Source organism: Anopheles arabiensis, chromosome 2 (assembly GCF_016920715.1).
Source record: "Anopheles arabiensis isolate DONGOLA chromosome 2, AaraD3, whole genome shotgun sequence".
In the NCBI taxonomy this organism is placed as follows: Eukaryota; Metazoa; Arthropoda; class Insecta; order Diptera; family Culicidae; genus Anopheles; species Anopheles arabiensis.
This window is the reverse complement of record NC_053517.1, coordinates 14,609,577-14,629,918: the sequence shown is the minus strand read 5'-3', so window position 1 is coordinate 14,629,918 and position 20,342 is coordinate 14,609,577. Positions and strand designations below refer to the sequence as shown.

General features: G+C 47.6%; 2 protein-coding genes across 3 annotated transcripts; one reads left to right on the top strand and one right to left on the bottom strand.

Moving 5' to 3' along the window:
• The first annotated feature begins 283 nt into the window (after positions 1 to 283).
• Positions 284 to 17,740, top strand: LOC120896074. 2 transcript variants are annotated; one of them, XM_040299904.1, is made up of 9 exons: positions 284 to 684; positions 2,839 to 2,883; positions 5,041 to 5,205; positions 5,776 to 5,896; positions 7,055 to 7,202; positions 7,543 to 7,925; positions 11,099 to 11,254; positions 13,717 to 13,855; positions 14,470 to 17,740. In XM_040299904.1, the coding sequence occupies exons 1-9, from the start codon at positions 614 to 616 to the stop codon at positions 15,351 to 15,353; spliced, it is 2,112 nt and encodes a 703-aa protein (XP_040155838.1). In that variant the 5' UTR covers positions 284 to 613; the 3' UTR covers positions 15,354 to 17,740. The 2 variants fall into 2 exon arrangements, with proteins under 2 accessions (XP_040155838.1, XP_040155836.1); XM_040299902.1 differs by having other exon boundaries at positions 7,540 to 7,925.
• Positions 17,741 to 19,607: 1,867 nt separating this feature from the next.
• Positions 19,608 to 20,317, bottom strand: LOC120896080 (sex-regulated protein janus-A-like). The gene is made up of 2 exons (XM_040299913.1): positions 20,194 to 20,317; positions 19,608 to 20,119 (listed from the first exon to the last, which is right to left on the bottom strand). Exons 1-2 carry the CDS (start codon positions 20,252 to 20,254, stop codon positions 19,725 to 19,727), a joined length of 456 nt encoding a protein of 151 aa, XP_040155847.1. The 5' UTR covers positions 20,255 to 20,317; the 3' UTR covers positions 19,608 to 19,724.
• Between the last annotated feature and the right edge of the window lie 25 nt (positions 20,318 to 20,342).

Below are 20,342 nucleotides of genomic sequence, written 5' to 3'. Positions count from 1 at the left end.
TCCATTATCTTTACAGCTTCATCGATCGTCCCAGTCCATCTGCCGGGGTGAGCAAAATCGATACCGCTGCGATATCATCCTACACGTTTCCTGGGCTGCTCTGGCGGCGACTTCCTTCCTTTGGTACCTTTGTACCATCATGAAATGCTGACTTCTTTTATTGCCGGCAACTGCTGCCGCCTTTGCCGCTGCTACAATGGAAGCCGAGTTGTCCAACCATCGCTAGGCGGAAGAGCAACATAGTGCACCATACACACACACACACACACACACACACACACACACACACACACACACAAACCGCTATCCCAAAGGACGGCGCAATGCTGCAACCTGTACCGTCGCCGTGCACCATCTACCGACGCCTGCAAATGTCTGTCAGCATTTTATCGCGCCGGCATCAGCACCTGAAGCAACAGCACCGGCACGACGGTGCACGCCTCAGTTAATACCGTCTCCAGCAACGTGAACGTCGCGTGAAGGACACCAGGCCGGACCCGGCGGTAAGGCTGCGAAGAACGAGACGCCCTGTGCACCCTTGCGTCATCTACGGGAGAGGCCGGCACGCTTTAAAAGGCTATCCATCCAAAGCAAAGAAGTGCACGGCGCAACGATGTTGAAGGAACGGGACGACCAAGATCAGGAGATATGCAAAGCACCGTCACCATCGTCGACGGAGGACAGGTAAGGACCGTGAGATATAGGTGCATCGTTAGCGTCTAACGTGCCTATACCTTTGGGTGGGCCCAAGCGGGATGGTGCTCAAATTATGCTTAACCGTGCTCGCCGACGCTTGATGCGTGTTTGGAGAGGGCGTGTGTGTGTGTGTGTGTGTGGACAAGATGCTCGGTTGCATTGAAAAATGTGACCCACATTATCACACGGTCGCTGTGTCGGTGTGCCGCTGCGGCAAAAAGCGTACATTGCCCCATGCTGTACCAGGTTCTGCAGCCCGGTTGAAGCTGTTCTGCAAATTTGCTTTAATTAGCGTGGAGTGTTTCCAGTGCAACGGACATTATTTCTAGGGTACTAGTTTATCGCAGCATTTCCAGTGCAGTTTCTTACGGGATTAGTTGAAAACCATGCAGACACAGATGCCCTGGAGACGATGCACCGACGATTCTATTTCATTATTTCTTCGAAGAGCGCCATTCCGTAATCTCGCACAGCCTCCGGAGTCTCCAGCCGGCAAACAGTTTCTTACCATAAGTGTGCTGCTGCTCAGTGGAGCAGCTCCAAAGAAGCATTTATCCTCATTGCCGTCAACTCCCAGCCAGCTCGTTAGCCGTTAGCAAAACAATCAATAATGTATCCGACGCCCCCTTGAAAGCTTATCGCCGTCCGTACGCTGGTAACACGCGCCCTGGGAGCCCCGGGAACGGAATTAAGGACGCAACACATTCTCTGATTTAGACCAGGGCCACTTCGCAGCGGGCATACCGGTGCCATAAATTGCACTCGGTCGCTGTATGTGCCTGTGTGTGTGTGTCGAAGGACAGTTTCGATGCAATAAAAGCAGACAGTAATATTTCCTTCCCATTCCCCGGTGCTGAACGATTCGTACGTCCTTTCCCCTCAATAGATGATCATTCATTCTTGGGGTTCCCTTGGGATGGGGGGTACCGCGCGGGTGTTACCTCCACAACTCCACAGCCGGCAACAAACGGTGCATGTAAATTTAATTCCACAACACAGCGGCAAAGAGGACTATCTAAGGAGACAGACCTAGAGACAGGCCTTCCATATCGGATCGGAAGCAAAGCGTCACGTTTCAGCGTTGAACATAATTCTTGCGAGTGCCACCTTTTTGCCATTCCTTTCGCTCGCCGGATCGTTCGCATCCGCCTGCCTCCTGTGTATTGGACTGTGTGTGTGTCTGTGTGCGACTCTACCTGTCCCTTTATCTTGTTCGGCCTGCTTTTGGGCCCATTTCGGGATTCACATCCGGCAAACCGGATATAAAAGACACATATCTGTCTGTCTTGGCTGCTAGCGGAAACTTAGCGCCGTTTTGCAGACGTTCGACAGCAGAATACAACGAACAAAAACACACACACACACGCACACAAAACCGATGACAGCACAGGTGGTGTGGTGTGAAGGGCAGCAAAGGTTATGAGTAAATCTTCAAAAGGTTCGGTTCGGCGGCAATATTTCTGGAAGCGCAAACCACTCCGAGCACCGCCGTGCTGCTCGTTTTTACGAAGAAAGCAGCTGGGCAGAGTTTATAGGCTGCTCCCTGGCGACGTCTTCTTCTGCTCGATCTCGACCCATCTCAATCGCCAAGGGAAAGTGCCTGCTTCCGGTGGCCGACTTCCCTAATATCCTTCGTCAGCGAAAGCGGTGCTTATATTGGTGTGCGTATGCCTGTTCCATCGTCTTGAGAGTTTAACCTAATTCTTGCCGTTGGTTCGGTTTTCACCAAGCAACCCGTTTGCCACGATGAATTAGATTACGAAACCGTTTCGTTTTGCACACCGGCCTTGGAACGGAACGCTCCGGGTTGGTTTGATTTGTGTGCGGTGATAGCAATGATGACTATCAAATATCAAACACCGCACAGAGCCGAGACGAGCGCATTCGTTCGGCGCTGTGGATTACCGGTTTGTGCCACTAACGAGCAAATGGTTGAGCAAAACTTTCCCAAGGCTGTCTTGTTAATTACTGTAGAAGCATATTATTTATCCTTCTCCATACAAAGTGGCTCACGTTGAGCTGTTGGACTTCATTTTCACTAAGGAGCAAACAGAAAACCCCCCCTTTACCTAAACCGAAATTGAATCGGAAACTGTTTGACATTCTTTTTTCTTTCGACTTCCTTTCTTTTGTATCCCACAGAAAGCTACACGATGCGTCCGATGCGGATCCGGTTGGCTCCCAACGGTAAGTAAATGAAGCATCTGCGCCTTACCATCACCTTCTAGCCGGACGCCTCCTGTGCAAACCCAATTCCGGTTTGATTAAGCTCAAACAAATAAACCAACACATGGAGGGAACAGTTTCCCTTCGGGGCAAACCAATCTGACAGTAAATAAATTGTAATCCAGCTTAAATTCCTGATGCCACCTTTGCGGTAGCTGTGCGGGCCAAATGTGAGTGGGGACAAAACGTCTGCATAAATGCACCAGGAAACGCCACAAATAATGGAGAACCGACCACTGTGTTGAGCCAGTGTGTGTGTGTGTGTGTGTGTGTGTGTGTGGCAAATCTTTCGCTTACTGCAACAATGGGCAAACATGAAAAAACACAACATACCACCGCTGCACACCAGAATGGGCTGATATGCGGGCCAGCCACATTTGCCACCACTCGTCGTCACCCTTAAAACCATCCACTGCGCTCCTGCCTCCCGGGTGAAGAACCAAAGGAATGCAACCGGAGTCAGTGTTGATGTGTGTGTATGTGTATATTCCTGTGGTTTTGGGTATTCAAGGGAAAATGGTTTACTATTTTCCTAGAGCAGTAGCAGCGCGCGGTAGTCCTCGGCTCCCCATTTTGGAGTATCGGATAGGATTGGACACAATCTGTACCTTCCACGAGAGGGTCGAGGGTTTGGCTGGATTACATGCTTACACCACCCGATCGGAGTGAACAGCTTCGATGCTTGGCTTAAGCTTTCCCCTTCCCTGCTCATTCGGATAAGTGGCGTGTAATGCGGTAGTTTTGATAGCACACGCTGCACACGGGCGCTTTGTGCCATTTTTCTTCCTCAACGCTAGAAGTCACACTGGCGTTACCGCTCGCTGTTTCAGTGCTGCTGGTTGTGTTGGGTTACGTTTTTCATTTTGTTGTTTTTTTACTCATCTCCTTTTTCTACTCTATTTTACCATGGTGAACTTACCTTCCACTTCAACTGCAATTTACTGCTAGAATGACTAGCGAAGGTTGTGTTTTCCTTTTTTCCACTGAACTCCCAACCCAGTCCAAAGCACCGTAGATGGTGTGAGCTCTCGCGAGGGCTCTTAAGGTATGGTTTTTGCACGAACACGAACGAAATGAATGGAACGACCGGATGGGGGGAAACGAAATCTTTAAGGCTTCTCTTGCGATTGCAGGATTTAGGTTGGTTGGGCTTCGAAACTGGATTAATCCGTACCGAGCGGGAGTATCGGCGAGCGAGGGTAACATATTTCGTGCATTAGATAAATTGAATTGTGTGCGCGATCGAAAGCCGCATTTCGATTACTTTCGCATACGTTTTTTTTTTAATTTTGTAAATCCCATTTGAAACATTTGATGCTTTTATCAACGGCGAAACAATACAGCAGAAGCCCAATAACCTTTTACGCATTAAAAAAAAAAAACAAACTAATTACACTGCCAGGCACGGTTCGGTTCCAAAAATAAACTCCCACCGAGTGCCTTAAGCGGCAGCTTCCGGATTAGCATAAAATATCACTCCCCCCTCGATAAGCCAACCAGTTTTGCAAACACACGCACAGTAGCATAATAAGCTAAAGCTTATTTATGTGGGCGTTCGGCGTTAATTCGTTTCCGACACGCAACAAAGTCCCCAAACGGTATACAACAGTTTGTAATATGTGCGGAAAGAGCGATAAAAACCGTCCCATAATCCAAAACGTTAACTTATTCCCCAAGAGTGTTCGGTCCGCTTGGGAAAATGAACAGGTGCAACATGTCTCCGAGTCGCGGCTTAAAGCTGTTAAAGAGATTGGGTTTTAAAAACAATTGCTCTGTACAATCAATGCAGAAGATTTGTGGTGCCGTGACCAGGATACACCTATCAAAAAGGCTCTCCCGTAGAGGCCCTATCGACTTTTTTTACAATTTAAATCTACCCACACAAAAATTACTTCCCATTTCGTGCTTTCAATGCAATCAGGCTTATTGGGGACTCTTGACTGTTGCGGCTCACATAAAAAAGAAAGTAAAAACGAGACATCACATTTTTTCGATTTGCTTCCAGCGCGGAGCGGCAGACCAACAAAGCTTTCCACACCCAAACGATCGATTGCTTCGTACGAAATTGATTCCAACCCGATAATACAAACCACCACCGTTTTCCGTTTCCCTTTTCAGGGTGTACAAGAAAACTTCCTCCAACCAACTGCTGACGCTGTACCTGGGCAGCCGGGAGCTGGTGGCGCGCAAGGGCGTCATCGAGCCGCTCAAGGGCGTGCTCTACATCGATTCGAAAATCATCAACGAGGCTAAAATTTACGGCCAGCTAACGCTAACGTTCCGGTAAGTCCGTGGGATGGGGGTGTTGCTCATAAGCGGGACCAGCGGTGTTTTAATCGCTCGTCAAACCGACCTCAGCTTGTCCGGTTCAAACCGGCACCAACCGGCAGTGTTAGTCTGGGGGAAAGATTTCAACACCCTAAAAGGGATAGAACTGACGAACAAAACTTCCGCCATGCTGTAGTGTCCCGCATTTCTTTCACTAGATAAAAAACTTGCCCCGGAACGACCACTTCCGAGCAAGTTTGCCCTGTCCCGTCACTCCGCCCGGACCGTTCGGGTGACGCATTCGAGCCGGGGGGAGAGATAAGAACAAAAAGAAGATCTTACATCCTGAACAGCAACAACAACAAAAAAGTCACACAAAGAAAGCAAAAAACACACAGTAATTAATTTTCCCTCCAATACCGTGCTTTATTAAGTTTGTGTCTGCAATTTTTCTTCCCCGCTCTTTCTCTAACACGCCCTGTGCCACCCGATGGATCCATGCAATTACGCGCCCGTGTATCCTGCTTCTTCGGTAACAATAATCGCTCCCGAAACACAACGACCCCCCTCCCCTCCCCCACCCAGGTACGGACGGGAGGATGAGGAAGTAATGGGACTAAAGTTCTGCAATGAAGCCGTTATTGCCCTGCAGCAGTTTTGGCCACGACCGGTAACCGCCGAAACGGATTCGTTAACACCCCTGCAGGTATATGAGTTAAAGGGAAAAGTTATGCTATAATTAAGCGACCACCACCCATCGCACAGAGGGATGTAAGCAGGGAAAAGCATGATAAAATACAGCTTCCAGAAGGATTATAAGAGCGATTTCTTTTCCATGTTCTAATTTTGTGTACGGGAAAATACGTACAAATGGTTACATCCGTTCCACTTCGCTACAAGGAAATGCTCTTCAAACACACACACACACACACACCCTTATCGAATGTCTGACTTTTTTTTCTTTTTACCTAAAGATGCATCCTTTCTACGAGATCTGGAGCAGTTTTTCCAAATATTTTCAGTTAACTCTGGAGGGCAATATAATGTTCCCACCCTTCGGTTTAGTGTATTCATACGTTCCTTTTCGGTGCAAAAAAGCCATTGCTTAAGGCATGGTTCACAAATATGTTTTCCCATGTGAGGCGAGCAAAACAGATACGTTGTTTACCGTGCGCAGAGAGCGCAAACACAAACAGGGACCATTTCACGAAATTAATATTTTTTCTCCCTGCCCGGCGAGACTTGGCAGGGTTTCTCAATATCGCCCAACGCGGTGGCGCTTGATGGAGCTCAGCTCCTCAGCAAAGTCAGCTAATAGTAAGTTCCATGAAATCGAGCCGAGAGCGTAATGTTGGTTCGTTTTGTTTTGTTTCCTTCGAACGAATGTTTTGAGGAACCAAACCATGAACCAAAAAAAAATCCATACCACAACAATAGCATCAAGAGGTACCACGTTAAGTAGCTTCCTTTTTTCGACTTTAACAGAGTAGGGAGCGAGAAACAATTTTGTTTTGTATTTTTTGTATTTTTTTCGCTGTAATTGAACACTGGCTATGTAGTGTCCCATGCGAAGCTATGTATTTTTTACATTGAAATTTGATCAGTCTCTACAATCAACCCAAACCCCGATAAGCGCAACAAGCGCACAAGGCTGCCATTTTCGTTCCCTCCCCTGTACATCTCCTTTGTTGCGCTAAAAATAGCCATTCCGCACACGTACTGTTGTGCCTTTATCACTCACCGATAACCGAACTAACCTAACCCCTGTTTTGTCTGTGTCCTGTGCTTTTAACCTGTGCCGCCGGAATATCCGCCGGGCTGCAACAAACACCACCACTGCTGCAACGAAAAAAAAACGCCACAGGAAGCACTGCTCGAGCGGCTGGGGAAGAATGCGATTCCCTTCGCGCTGGAAATTGGCACGCTGGCCCCACCGAGCGTGCAGCTTTTACCGGCCAAGCGGTACACCGGCGCACCGATCGGGACCAGCTACGACGTTCGCGTCTACACAGGTAAGTGCTCCCAATTTCCGCCTCCATGCAATGTTGCGCGAAATGTGGCGTAAAGTGTTTAAAAAAAAAACAGAACCATCGCGCTGTAAATATGACGTGGCCAGCGTTGAAGGGCGATCCCAAAGCCATCGTGTGGCAGTCGGTCGAATGTGACACCTTGTGTCCTGTTTTTTTTGCTTTTTCCTGCACAAGGGCTAATTGATTTACGATGTCCCTTCCGGTGAGGTTGATTGTGTTTCGCTTTTTTGTTTCTCTTTGTTGCAAACAATTTCCCAAACATGCGACCGGGAACCGTCGGGACTGGGACGCGCCCGCACGCCACTGCAAAAACGCTCAGCAGCCGAAGCATCCGGTGACGAACGTGTCCAGCGGAGATCAACTGTGAGATTAGGTATAAGATTAATCCATAAGATCTGCCTTGATAGCACCAAAGCGCCGGCCGCACTCGAGACGGCCACCGTCAACAACTCGTACGGCGGCGATGCGTCCGGCGGGCCGGCCGGCCCGAAAAGCCCGCCGGCGCTCATCCCCCAGGCCTCGATCGGGACGGACACGAGCGCGCAAAGTGCGACCACCATCCCCCGGGCGCTCCGGTTGCGCCTGTCGCCGAAATCGCTCAAGCTGTCCTCGCTCCACCGGCACAGCAGCAGCGTGGACAGCACGAACGGGGGCATCAAGTCGTACGGCGATCATGCCATCATCGAGCTGACCGAGACGAACAAGGTGAGTGTGTGTACGTTTATTTACGTGTATGTGTGCGTGTGTGTACGTGTGTGGCAATGTAATTTATTGCGAAAGCCTACGAGGAAAGCCTTAACGGCTGGCTAAGCTCTACGCTTTGGGGTGTGCAGGATGCGGGAAATGAAATGAAGGATAAAATGAATCCAATACAAACTGCAATCAATTCTCGGCAAAAACAATAAAGAATACGGGAGGGGGAAGGGAGGAAAGAGACGTTGTCAAACCGTTGTCTCGGGATTGGATTGGAAGGTGTGTGTGAGGTCGGTGTGAGAAGGTTTAACTTACCCAAAAAAACCGGCTACCGAAGAAAGAAGTTGCTACTTCGGCGAATTGTTCGGTTTCGAAATGAGCCCAAATTTAGGATTTTTGTTTTTTTTTCGTGGCCATATCCCTTCTATGTTTTATTAACGAGAAATGTTTTCGTACACAGTTTAGCAAGAAAAACACATAACGGTTTAGTGAGAAGATGGATGTTTTATTTTTTTATTTCTTTGCCTTACGCTTTACGTCACATTACAGAGCTTTCTGAGGATTTTTGACACTTTTCCATGATTTCCAAGTATTGTTGAAGTAATGTTGTGGGGTGTTTTGCTTGAAAACCGGTAGCTTGAGACGCATTCAAAGACATGCAAGCAAACGATTGGCGCTGGTTTTTTGTTTAACACTCAGGGCGCTGGCATTTTGCATCAGCTTTCTGCAGAGAAAACAGTACAAGATAAGAGAGCGATGAGAGCGTTTCATTGGATTACGATCGTTCACTCTCTTTCCGATCCTCACATACGATGCCACTTCTGCACTATGCGCTCTCTCTTTCTTCCCGCTGCAATGCGCTCTGCTGAGAGTTGCTGAGAGACCAATCACAGAGAAGAGGAGTGAACAAAGCTGTGATTCCAAAGCGAGCCACACAGCGCCCAGAGTGTTAATTTTATGTCTCGCACACATACCCTCCTTAGAATCTTTAACATATCTCCACTGCCTCTGCCGAACAACTGTTGAGTCTGTGTGTATTTAAATATCGAACCGAAATAAAACGCTCCCACAAACATTGGGGACTGAGCAGGTAAAATGAGCCCACACACGCGAACAACCCTCGAAAAGGTCGTTGTCTAAAACACGTCGCTGTGTATGTTCTATGGCCGCAAAGTAAATCATTACTAGCTGTCAAAATGTAACCACACACTACCGCGAGCACACCCAACAACAATCACACACAGGGCCAGTGACGCAAGCGTAACGTCTAAAATTAAGGTGATTTTCGTAAACTACCATGCGCCTCCATGAAAAATGGCAATCATAGTGCTGCTACCGGAAACCCATACATTCTGCTACTTTATTGCCAAACCGATGGAATTGTGACGCAGGCAGGGAGACTTGACCCCGGTTGGGCAGCAGGCCAACAATGTACGGACATAAGCACGCAGATAGTTATCATACATCGGCCCAAATGAGATGCGACAGGAGATCTGACTGGAACGGCAGGTCAAAAATACCCGCTGCCCTCGCTAAACAGGATAAATTGATGACAAGCACTTTGGCCGACAGTTGCGTCAGTTTCGGGGAAATAGTAACTACCGTACGGGAAGTAGTGCTCGCGGGTAGTAGCAGCAGCAGCATCATCATCACCGTCGGTATGTGCTTGGCCCATCGCGCACAACGTTGCGTATCATTTATTCATGTCCAGTGGGACCAAATTTAGCGCACAAATGCTACACACGCTCGATAATGACAGTGGCATAAGGGACAGAGGCAAGGACAGTGCGTGCACGCACACACACTGTCACTTTTAGCGGTAAATGGTTGTAGTTTGTTAAGGGTGGAGCTATTTTTAGGTCGCCCGAATAGCACAAAAGATCGGCACAAACTTGCAATACGAACAATAGTACACCCGTACCGGATGAGGGTGACAGCAAACGAAGCCAGCCAGTCGGTTTTCTTTTCACTTTTGCTTTCCACCACATGCGACGAGATCCTGTGCGGCTTGTTTCCCCAAAATCTGCGGCGCTATCCAATTATGAAGGTCATTATTTGCCTTTATGATGAGGGATGATTCCGGATGCGTCCTCTGCTGGACATGCTTCCAGCCGGGTCGGGGCATCTCGGGCAAAAATGGAGGAGGAGCAGCAAAGCGTGTACCAAGAATAAACAAAAAAACAAACACTCCAATAAAAGCTGACCGCATCTCAAGAGGGATAACATTCCGGGCCCCACTACAAGGGCTCGATAGCCACTCGGAACGTTGGCACAAGAACAGAACATTGTCCCTTCTGTCCCTGGGTGAGATCTTCCTCTACGAAACACTAAGCCATCAGTGTTACCATGAGTACGGTACGTTCGAGACGTAAATAATTGATACCGAACAGATGCTTCTTCTTGGGTGGCTACCAAGTAAACCAGCGTCACAATCGACGCAGAACGGGTTGTGTTTGTAATGCTGTAGAGAATTGCTTTTTTAATTTACACACAATCTAGCATCTTTTGTGCTTCGCTTTCCTAGAAGAAGAGCCTGCAATACTTCAAACAAATGAACGTGAGAGAAGGTTGTGCTTAAAAGAAGAGATATGTTGATGCGAGAGGGTATGAAATTGAAGAGTAAAAATCAAGAGCTGTTCGAACGATCGGCAATTAATTCTTAAAAGGAATTTGGTGCCAGACTTAACACACACACAATTGCCAGAGAATCCATTTTAATCCTCACAAAATCCTACCCATCCTTTTTCATTATTCCATTCCAGTCACTAAGCCTATTACGAGTATTGTTTGCTGAATTGCATACTTGTAGGCGCCTTTTTTGTGAATGAATATTTGCAGTTTAGCAGAGCCTGCGCCATCATACGCTACATCAATGGGTGCAATTTTAACAATGGGATTATCTTTTGCGTTTTGAGCGGTATTTCCAAATCTTCAATGCATTTGATGCCGTAAATAGCTTTGGACTTTTTTAGTGCAAGAGTGTTAATAAGCAAAATTGCCGATGAAAGGGGACAATCCATCCAACATGTCGAATATTAACCTTTTACTATTTTAACATTTTATAGGATTTTTATTTATCTGCTAAATAAAAAAAAATACGTAAATTTTTATCGAAAATCTCTCTTTACTTACACGCATATTTTCTCCTTCTTTTTGCTGGATTGCTGCCATAAATTTTCCTGCAGGGTCCGCAAGTGTCCGTCGATAAGCCGTTCCTGTGGGCGGACGGACGCGTTAACCTGAAAGCATCACTCAACAAGGCTGCCTACGTGCACGGTGAAAACGTTACCGTCACGCTCGACATCAAGAACGACAGCAGAAAAATTGTGCGGAAAATTCGGGTAAGCAAAACCTAGAACACACACCCACACGCAGAGAGAAACGCAGAAAACGCAGAAAAACAGAGCGCAACCTGCAAAACCCACATCGTGTATCTTTGGCCGTTTTTTGCAGTTATTTTTTTTAAATGGATTTTTAATAGTTTCTGTACGGGGATTTACATATTCTACGCTTCTCTAACTGCCTATGATACAGCTACAGGTACAAACTCATACATATGAGCAGGATGGATGGGGTGTGGGACCATAGTTTAGTCGGGCTAGTTTTGAAACCGTCCTCAAAAAAAAGGTTATCAGGAATCGTTTTCCATCCCTCGAGCGAGCGTTACTGTGGAACATGATGTACAACGGTTCCATAAATTCAACACGCACACAGAGAAGCTCTACAGATTGTTCCTGCCAAGTGACAGAACAGTGACATATTTCTGCCCCAGCGTACTCACAGTATGACGATAAAGGCTAGTTTCTGTTAAATCGTTCGTACATCCCAGGAGTAAACTTGTTCTACGAAAAAAAAAATACACAGCTTTTCTGCAGCGCAAGCAGTAAAACCACAATTTATGGCTGATTTGTAACAGATTTTCGAAATTCACATGACTTTTTTCCGGGCAAACACGGCAACGCTGTGTTCGTTTTAACTATCCGCACATTGTCACGATACGCTTTGTCCAGCATCTCGGCATGGCACGTGCTCGTGGAACATTTATATGATTTAATTTACTCCAACAATGGTCAACAAGCTGAGCCAGCGCCACCCTTTTGTCCTTTTTGCTGCTCAGCAAACAATGCACGATTGTTAAAATTTAATTATGATACAAAAATCCATGCTACCACACTGTTACTGATACATTTTCGATCCACATTTCTGGTCTGCCCGATCCCATTGTTCGGTGCAGTTTTGTTCCCGCCAACAATCAGTATATCAGTTTCCATGCGGGTGCCGTTTTTTTTTAATCGAAATGCAATTGAATATTTGAACATGTATGTATGTATACGTGAATCCAATTGGAGGGTATTAAATTAAATTCATTACACGCATTTATCGTGCATATATGCGTGTGCGTGGCTCACGGCTCTGTTCGGGTTGGGGAAGGGATTTCCCAACGGACTATCGGATTTAATTTCACGTAATGATAAGATTAATGCGCTGCGTACGAACAAGCCCGAGACGCTATTTTATCTGCCATCTGCACCAGCTGCCCTTCCCTCGAGGAAGGTCACGGGGGTTAGGGGTCAGTGGACGCGTCCCAAGCGTCGCAGCCTGGACGCTGAACGTGTCCTGAAAGAATCGCTAATGATAAACCAACAACGTCTCGAATTAATTAACTACGAGCACAAGCGAACGACGAAACCCAACGACGGGGTCGGTCGGACACGACGAAACCGTCCTTAATGCATACTTAACAGCATTTAAAATTCCGTGCGCCGTGTTCGTAACGCTGATCCGTTAATGTGCTTTATTAGCTTTTTTTCTGCAGCTTTCCTAGGTTTCCGCTTTCCTTTCCGAACAACCAAGCCTGACCCTTTGAATTGACAGCAATTGAGCCCATCGCAAAGGCACACTTATGGAAGAGATTTTTCACTTGCTGCGCCTAACTCCCGGGCGTGTCTGTTTCCATTAACCGGAACGGCAACTATGTCATAATGTTGCCTTCGCTTTTCCGCTCTCTTTCACCCTATTTCGTACGTCATCTGTCATCCGGGCTAGTACATGCATGGGAGCCCCTTTGCCGCGCGAGGCAAAGCGACATGAATATTCATGAGAAACTTCATCAAAACGGACACCGGATTTAGACTTTGGAGTTTTGCAAAGAGCAAAAATGAGGGAGCGATGTTGGAGGCGTACCGGCTGGAGGCTTTTCACACTGCAAGTAGCAAGCATACTCCTATCTTCTTCTAGCGATCTTCCTAGCACGGATAAGCCTATTTTTAAAAAAAATGTTAACATTACGCCCATTACACACATTGAAGTAGATGTGAAAGGATTCTCTCGCCAAGCCTGCAAGCCACCACAGCCGGATGTCTGGGAGGATGCTGACCCCCCCCCCCAAGTTAATCTGGTTTACTGTATCAGCATGTTTATCCATTGCCGACAACAATAGACAAAACTACACCCTACAGTAATGGGGAAGGGGGGGGGGTGAAACGGTATTAATACAAAAAGGCAGAATGCAGCTGTAGTACACCTTCCCGGTGCAATAAAAGCGAAACGAATACACTGCTACACGGTGGAAAAAGGAATGAACGCTTCAGACCCTCGCACACACACACAGCAAACTAGGCAAACAACCTGTAAGCAATGTATCAAGCACCATCCTACAGGACATTCCTCGATGAGGGAGGGATTTTTGCTTCTTCTTCTTCTTCTGCTTCTGCGTACCTTCCTCTACAAACAACAAAGCATACTAATGCACCCTTCGTGCTTTCCTTCTTCCCTTTTCCGTGTCTTCCGAACGCCCCCTTAGCTGGTCGCAGTACAGCACGTCGACGTGTGCATGTTCAGCAATGGCAAGTTCAAAAACATCGTCGCCGAGGTGGACGTCAGCAAACACATCGGGCCGGGCGATACGCTTCACGCGTCCTACTCGCTGCTTCCGGTTCGTGGTAAGTGATATTTATGGGCAACAGCGGATGGGATGTGTGTGTGTGTGGGTTGAGTGTTTCGTAGATGTATCCAACGCACCAAGGATGGCACACTTTGAAAAGTGCTGGCGTGTTTGGTTTGCGTTTTGCGTGAAACGGGCAACGTGGAACGCGCCCGGAAGCGAGCAAATGTAAGCAGACATACTCGCCCCCCCCCCCGTTCTGGCGGCAATAATGCATGCCCCATGGTTTTTTTGTATTCTGCATGAAAGTATAAAAGCAAACTGCGTGCGTGTGTGTGGCAACAGAAACCATCAAAAGGTCAATCTTTGCGGTCCTGGAATATGGTCGATAAATTATAACCATCCGAGATGACGACGGTTGGGGATGTTTGGTTTGCAAACATTGAGGGGAGACCAGCAATAGCAGCAGTAGAATGTCCTTATTTAACTCCGCACCATTGGCGGCGTTTGTGTGAGAAAGAAAAACGACTGCTCAAGGGGTCGTTCCGGTTGATGTATGCGTTATAAATTGATCTTTCATGGGGCCTGGATTGTTGGGATTGGCGTTGTTGGGCATTCCTGTTGCTTTCCGTTCATCCGTTAACCGACACACACACACACTCCCTTTTGCAGGCACCACCAAAAACTGGATCGCTGTGGAAGGTGCCTTATTCAGCAGCAACAGTGCCGACCCGAGCTCCTCCGCCTACAACTCGAAGCTGGCGACGAGTGCGCCCCGCGGCATGCTGTCCGCGCCCGCCACCACCGCCGAGGAGAAGAACGTGTTCGCCATCTACGTTTCGTACTACGTCAAGGTGAAGCTAATACTCAGCAGCATGGGCGGCGAGGTATCGCTCAAGCTGCCGTTCGTGCTCGGCAACGTGGAGCTGAGCAGCGCGGACGCAACGAAACCGCCCGACACGCTCAGCGGGCTCAAGCGGCTGCGCGAGCTGCGCCGCAAGTCGTCGGCCATCGCGACGAACGGCGGCGTTGGCGGCAGTCTCGACTTTACGCCCTGCCGGTCACCGCTCTCGAAGGAGCTGAGCCTGCGGGACGTGGACGAACCGCCGCTGGAGGTGGACGAGGGCGGCGCGGCCAGGGTGCGAAACCTCAACCAGCACAATCAAAACCTCTCGCCCGGCAGTCGGCGGAATGTGTCGCCGACGATCGCAGCCGATCGCGCGACTGCCGGCGGCGGCGAGCAGGAGCAGCAGGCCACCATCAACAGCCGCCGGGAGCTGTTCAAGAACTCCAAGTTCAACGACAACCTGAACAGTACAATCGACATCATCACCGAGGACTTCCAGACGATCACGGCCAACATCTCCAGCCTGATCGCCAAGTCGGACTCGAGCAAATCGAACCTGAATGAGGCGGGCGTGTCCTGCTGCAACCAGGAGATTAGCGTCGAGGCCCAGATCCACTGTCCCCAGTCGGTGGGTCCGGAGCAGGCGCCGGAGGACCCCGGGCCGGGGGGTAGCACGCCGCAACGATCGCCCCAGCGGGAAGAACATTGATAGCGAAGGGCAGAGCCCGCGCCCAGCAGCAGCAGTACGCTCTACTCGTGTACGGTTTACGTGCTTTTCGTCGGTGTGTTGTTTCACTGTGTACGTGTAAGTGTTCGAAGGATCGGAAGCAGCGCACAAGAAGCTTCTGCAGTTTTCTATTACAAATCGAAATGTGACACAAACGCGTACTTCGCAACAACAGCCTAAGAGTCCCCGTTAGCCAGCGGCGTTGTACTGAACGGAAGGCTGATAGTGGAATTGTACTGTGTTTTTAAGATAAAATGTAGACTAGAGCGAAGATGGCAGGGGTAGAGGGTAGAGAAACACAGCAGCCAAGACAGCAGAACCTCCTTCCGCCAACCCGTTCCGCTAGACTGCCTGCGCCAAAGCAATCAGTCAAACACGGCCAAGCACCGAACGGAACCGTTCCCGTCTTCTAACTTTCGCAACGTTTGTCAGGGTTTGTAGGGCGCTGTAGTAGCTTTAACAGTTTACAATCACGGCACGCGACAAAACGTGCCCTCCTCGGTACAACACTATACACACATCCTTTACAGTAGAGGTAGCGGAGAGATCGAAGCACGTGCCCCTAGTCACACTTGTCTCCGGAGGCGAAAACGTCAATCAAACCCGCCAAAAAGTAACCAAACAAAAAAACCTGTAACAGTCATCATCCTGTGTGCCTACAATTTTGAACTGACTCTCGGGAGAAAGTACCGCACGTGCACTCCCACAACGAGGAGGCAAAGAAAGTGAAAGTATCTTACCCACCACCTCCCCGCTACATAACACACAACACGTACAAATATTGCTCATATTGGATCAAGCCACCTTCCCCCGGATTCCCCGAATCCCGGCAGCTACCGCAACACGCACCAAATCTGTGAGTTCTATGAACTTTTTAACCAACTTTTGCATGCGTCTGGAACAACACTGGAGGGAGTTTTGGGATGTTGACAAGAAACGTCCCGCAGAGGAAAATGAAGCGATATTGCGACAAGACAAGTCGACTGAATGCTCTCAAAACAGTTTCTTCTGTTTTCCCCCATTTGGGGCTGGCGGATGTTCCCCGGTGGAGGATCTTTACATACTTATAAAAGCCCACTACTGTGTGTCACTGATACATATCGATACATAATATAGAGAGAAAATAGAAAATAAGGGACTTCAGGCAAAACGGGAATGATAGACAGAACGCTTGGTTGAGTAATTATTTTTATGTTTTTTTACAGTCTTTCAACGTTCTTCGCGATCGCTTTCAACATTTAATTAAATTATTTTCTACCATTCATTCGTTGTTTCAGCAAAATCGAGCTGATTGCTATTACTAATGAAATTATTCCTTTATTTAACTCGGTTCGGTTTAATTCACTATCGATTGCCAATAATGTCAATGGAACGTCCTGTGCACAAAAGAGCCTCTTGTAACTCAATTGAATGTTTGTACATGTAATAAGTAGTAAGAGCATTATATGAAACACTAAACAACTAAAACGAGATATATGAAGCAGCAACACCGAGGACTGTATTGTCTGATAAGTAGTTTTGCTAAATGCTAAACAGCAATTTGATAAGTTGCAAAACCAGGGCATGCTAGACAAGTTTAGGCAATTATAAACACGGATGAAAGAAGGTAACTGTGAAAGGACGACTAAATAGGAATTAGTAGTAGCGCTAGTAGTAGCATTTAGCAGTAGTAGCAGTGGCGTATGGGAGATTGGTTATGTTACACTTGTTGCTTTATTTATGCCATTCCAGGTGTGTGTGTCTTGCACATGCATAGGACACAACCCAAGTTGGGACAAGCGGGCAAACTCTTCCACCAAGCTGGGGAAGTTCCTTAGATCGTGCGTGCATCATTGCGCATTACGGTAAGACATTGTAAGCAAAGCAGATTCCTGTGCTTAACTCCTTAAGACCATACCTTCCCCCTAAAAACCGGAATAGAAATAGAAAAAAAACATGTCGCAGATGCTGTGCGTCTTGCGTTAGTATTTAGTGTCCAGCGTGTGGGAAAAGGGTAGAAGAAGGTAACCTTCGCTGTACGTTGCTATATATACGATGCTCTAGACTAATGTTCGGGTGTATACTAATAGATATTGTGACACTATCATTAAATGTAGAGAAGCAAGTGTAGCGAGGACATACATTTAGACCGGTTTGGAAGGGGAAGAAAAAATGGTGGAGAAGAGGGGGGGAAATAATGCACCAAACCAGACGCAACTGCAGTGCAATCAGTGGGCTGGACTTTCAAGCATAAGCTTTCCCTCACTTCTTCCCAATGCCGTTTGTATGTGTGTGTGTATGTGTGTGGCTGCAGTGTGTACTAAAAGTGGCATAAAAGAGTTATTTAACACGAACGAGTAAATAAATCGATGTTTTGTATGAAAAACTAATCCCCTTCCGATCGTTTCATTGTTTGCCACCAAACTGGAATCTCCTCAAACAGGCATCGGAAAATAGATCGAATTATTTTAAAGGGCAAAAGCGTTAAGCTAATAGTACCTGATATTCGTTACACTAAAGACATCGGGGATTGAGAAAATCGGACTTGAATTGAAAAGATCATCCTTCTCGGATATGCAGCCGATAAACGATCATTAATACCCTCAACGAGCTTACGGCTCCCCCGTCCATGTGCTACAAAGGTATGTAAAACCCTTGCGGTGTGGTATTTGTTGTTTTTTCTGTTTTGTTTTTCCAATCCTTACTCACAGTAGGCGCTTCTATTTGCCATTCCTGTCGAGGCCTTTCTGCGAAACACAACAATCTTAAAACCCACACCCGACCCAATCCATCAGCCAACAATCGAAGCAGGCTAGAAAAGGGCAGGATAAAAAGAAAACCGTTCGACGTGAACGCGTTCACTGTTTTAAGAATTGCACGAGAGAGACCTCCTTTGCCGCTGCCAGTCGGCTGGGCCGGGGTGGGCTCGGTAGCAAAAGGGAAGCATGGCATCCCGTGAGGCATCCGCGTATAAATATTTATAGAACAGTGGAAAGAAAACCGAAAATCGAGCCGATGGGCGAGAAGAAAACGTGGGAAAAGCTCAACCTTCCTCCATCTCGCGTGCGCCCCATCTTTGGGTTGGGAGGACGAGAACAGACGAAAAACCCCATCGGAGAGAAGAAAAAAAAGGTGAGTAGCATATGAGCTTGGTGGGTTAACAACAAAAAAACGGATCTATTCCTCCTTCCCTTCCTACCTATGGGTGCCTGTGCGAAGGTTTCTTGTTGTTTATTTGAAGAATGTGCCGAACACGAAAACGACAGCGAGATACGGTGTCCCGGGTTCACGTTTCGATGGATGTTGGGCATGTTGGGCGGAGATATCCTCGCTAACGTGAGATATCTTCTAGTGTTTTCCTTTCTTTTCCACCATTACCACCGAACGCGGTGTTTATTCAAAAGGGTGGCCTTTTTCCCGAGGATTGTCTTTGTTAGTTTTTCGCGTGGTTGGTTCACCTTTTGCCACATTGTGATGCGAGTTAACGTTTCAATACCGTATTTGGGAAACGGCGATGAATCGGCCGTATTGAATTGTTATGTGCACCACCTTCTCGACAGTGTATAAGTAGATCAGCAGCTTACCATGGACAGTGTGGTGTGGATTCGAAAACAGGGTTAGCCGTTTCGTTAATATTACACCAAGTAAAGCGCCTGTAAATGCGCTTTTAATTTATGTCGCTTTTTCTGCTAATCGTTTAAACATGTTTGGTTTCGCCCAGAAGGACTGCTTAATGTTCCCCAGAAGGAATAGAAAATGCGTTGCGGGATTTGTAGCATATCCGATTGCCGACCGATTTAATCAATCGTTCAAATTCGAATAAAATGACCTTTCCCCATACCGATAGGGCTTCTTACCCTTTTTTTCTCCAAACCGGTAACTGATATTTAATGTAATCCCTTTGAGCGAAACAGAATCGATTTCCACTCCGCCTATCATCGTTAAGATGGTTACTTTTCATTGCCTCCTGGTCTAGTCGCTTACCCTTCTCAGTTGTGTCCGCTGGTCCGTGTGCTCGAGTGGTGATGTTAATTGGATTGAAAGGGTTTTTGTGATTTGTTTGATACAATTTTTAGAGAATTTTGCAACAAAAAAAAATGTTGTCTAAGTGCTATTTGAATCCTGATTTAGCTCAGGTATGCGAAGGCAGAATCGATAATCCCGGCTATCTCTAAGGATTACAGATTAACAGCTAATCGTAAGTTAATACCATCGGTTCAAACTTACCCTCAAGACGTGAATGCAACACAACTCCCATTTCGTCTCAGCTACTACGGACAAGTTCATTACGTGTATTCAGTTCCAAAACTTTTTGCATATAAATATAAAGCTCACAAGGTGTTTGGTTTCCACCCTCCCCTCCTCCTCCGTTCTTCAGTATCCTTCATCGGAGCAGGTTATGTTGTGGTCCGGGTACTTGGTCAGCAGTAGCATGCGCGTTTCGATGTGGTCCGCCTTGCCGTACCCCTGCGAGTACCCGTACACTTTGATCTGCTTCAGGTCGGACCGGTTCTCGATTCGCCCACCACCAAGACACTCCGTCTCGAGCCCGAGTCCGAGCAGGGCCGAGCTGACCTCGTCGTAGATGTCCGAATGCCACTGGGCCCGGTTGAAGCCGCGCACGATCAGCTTGGACGGTGTGGTGCCGTCCGTCTGCTCCTGGCCGTACACTTTGATCAGCACGTACTTGAAAATGCCCTCGTCTATGTCCACGACCGGCACGGCATCCAGCTTGGCGTCGACCATTTTGGCAAAGGTTCTGCTAACGACTGCAATCGGAACAGGGGAAAGTTAGGCCAAACGATCCTCCGGGGGTTTCACGCACGGCTGCGAAGATATTTACCGTTTCCGGGAATAGTTTTCCGCAAAATATGTTTGGCACCAAGCCGGCAAATTGGGTTCATTCTTGGCGTCAACTGTCAATCTCGCCTGTCAGCGGAGGGGTTTTATTTTTCTTCTCGCACGGCGCAACTGCCGCGCAGAAGCGTAGAA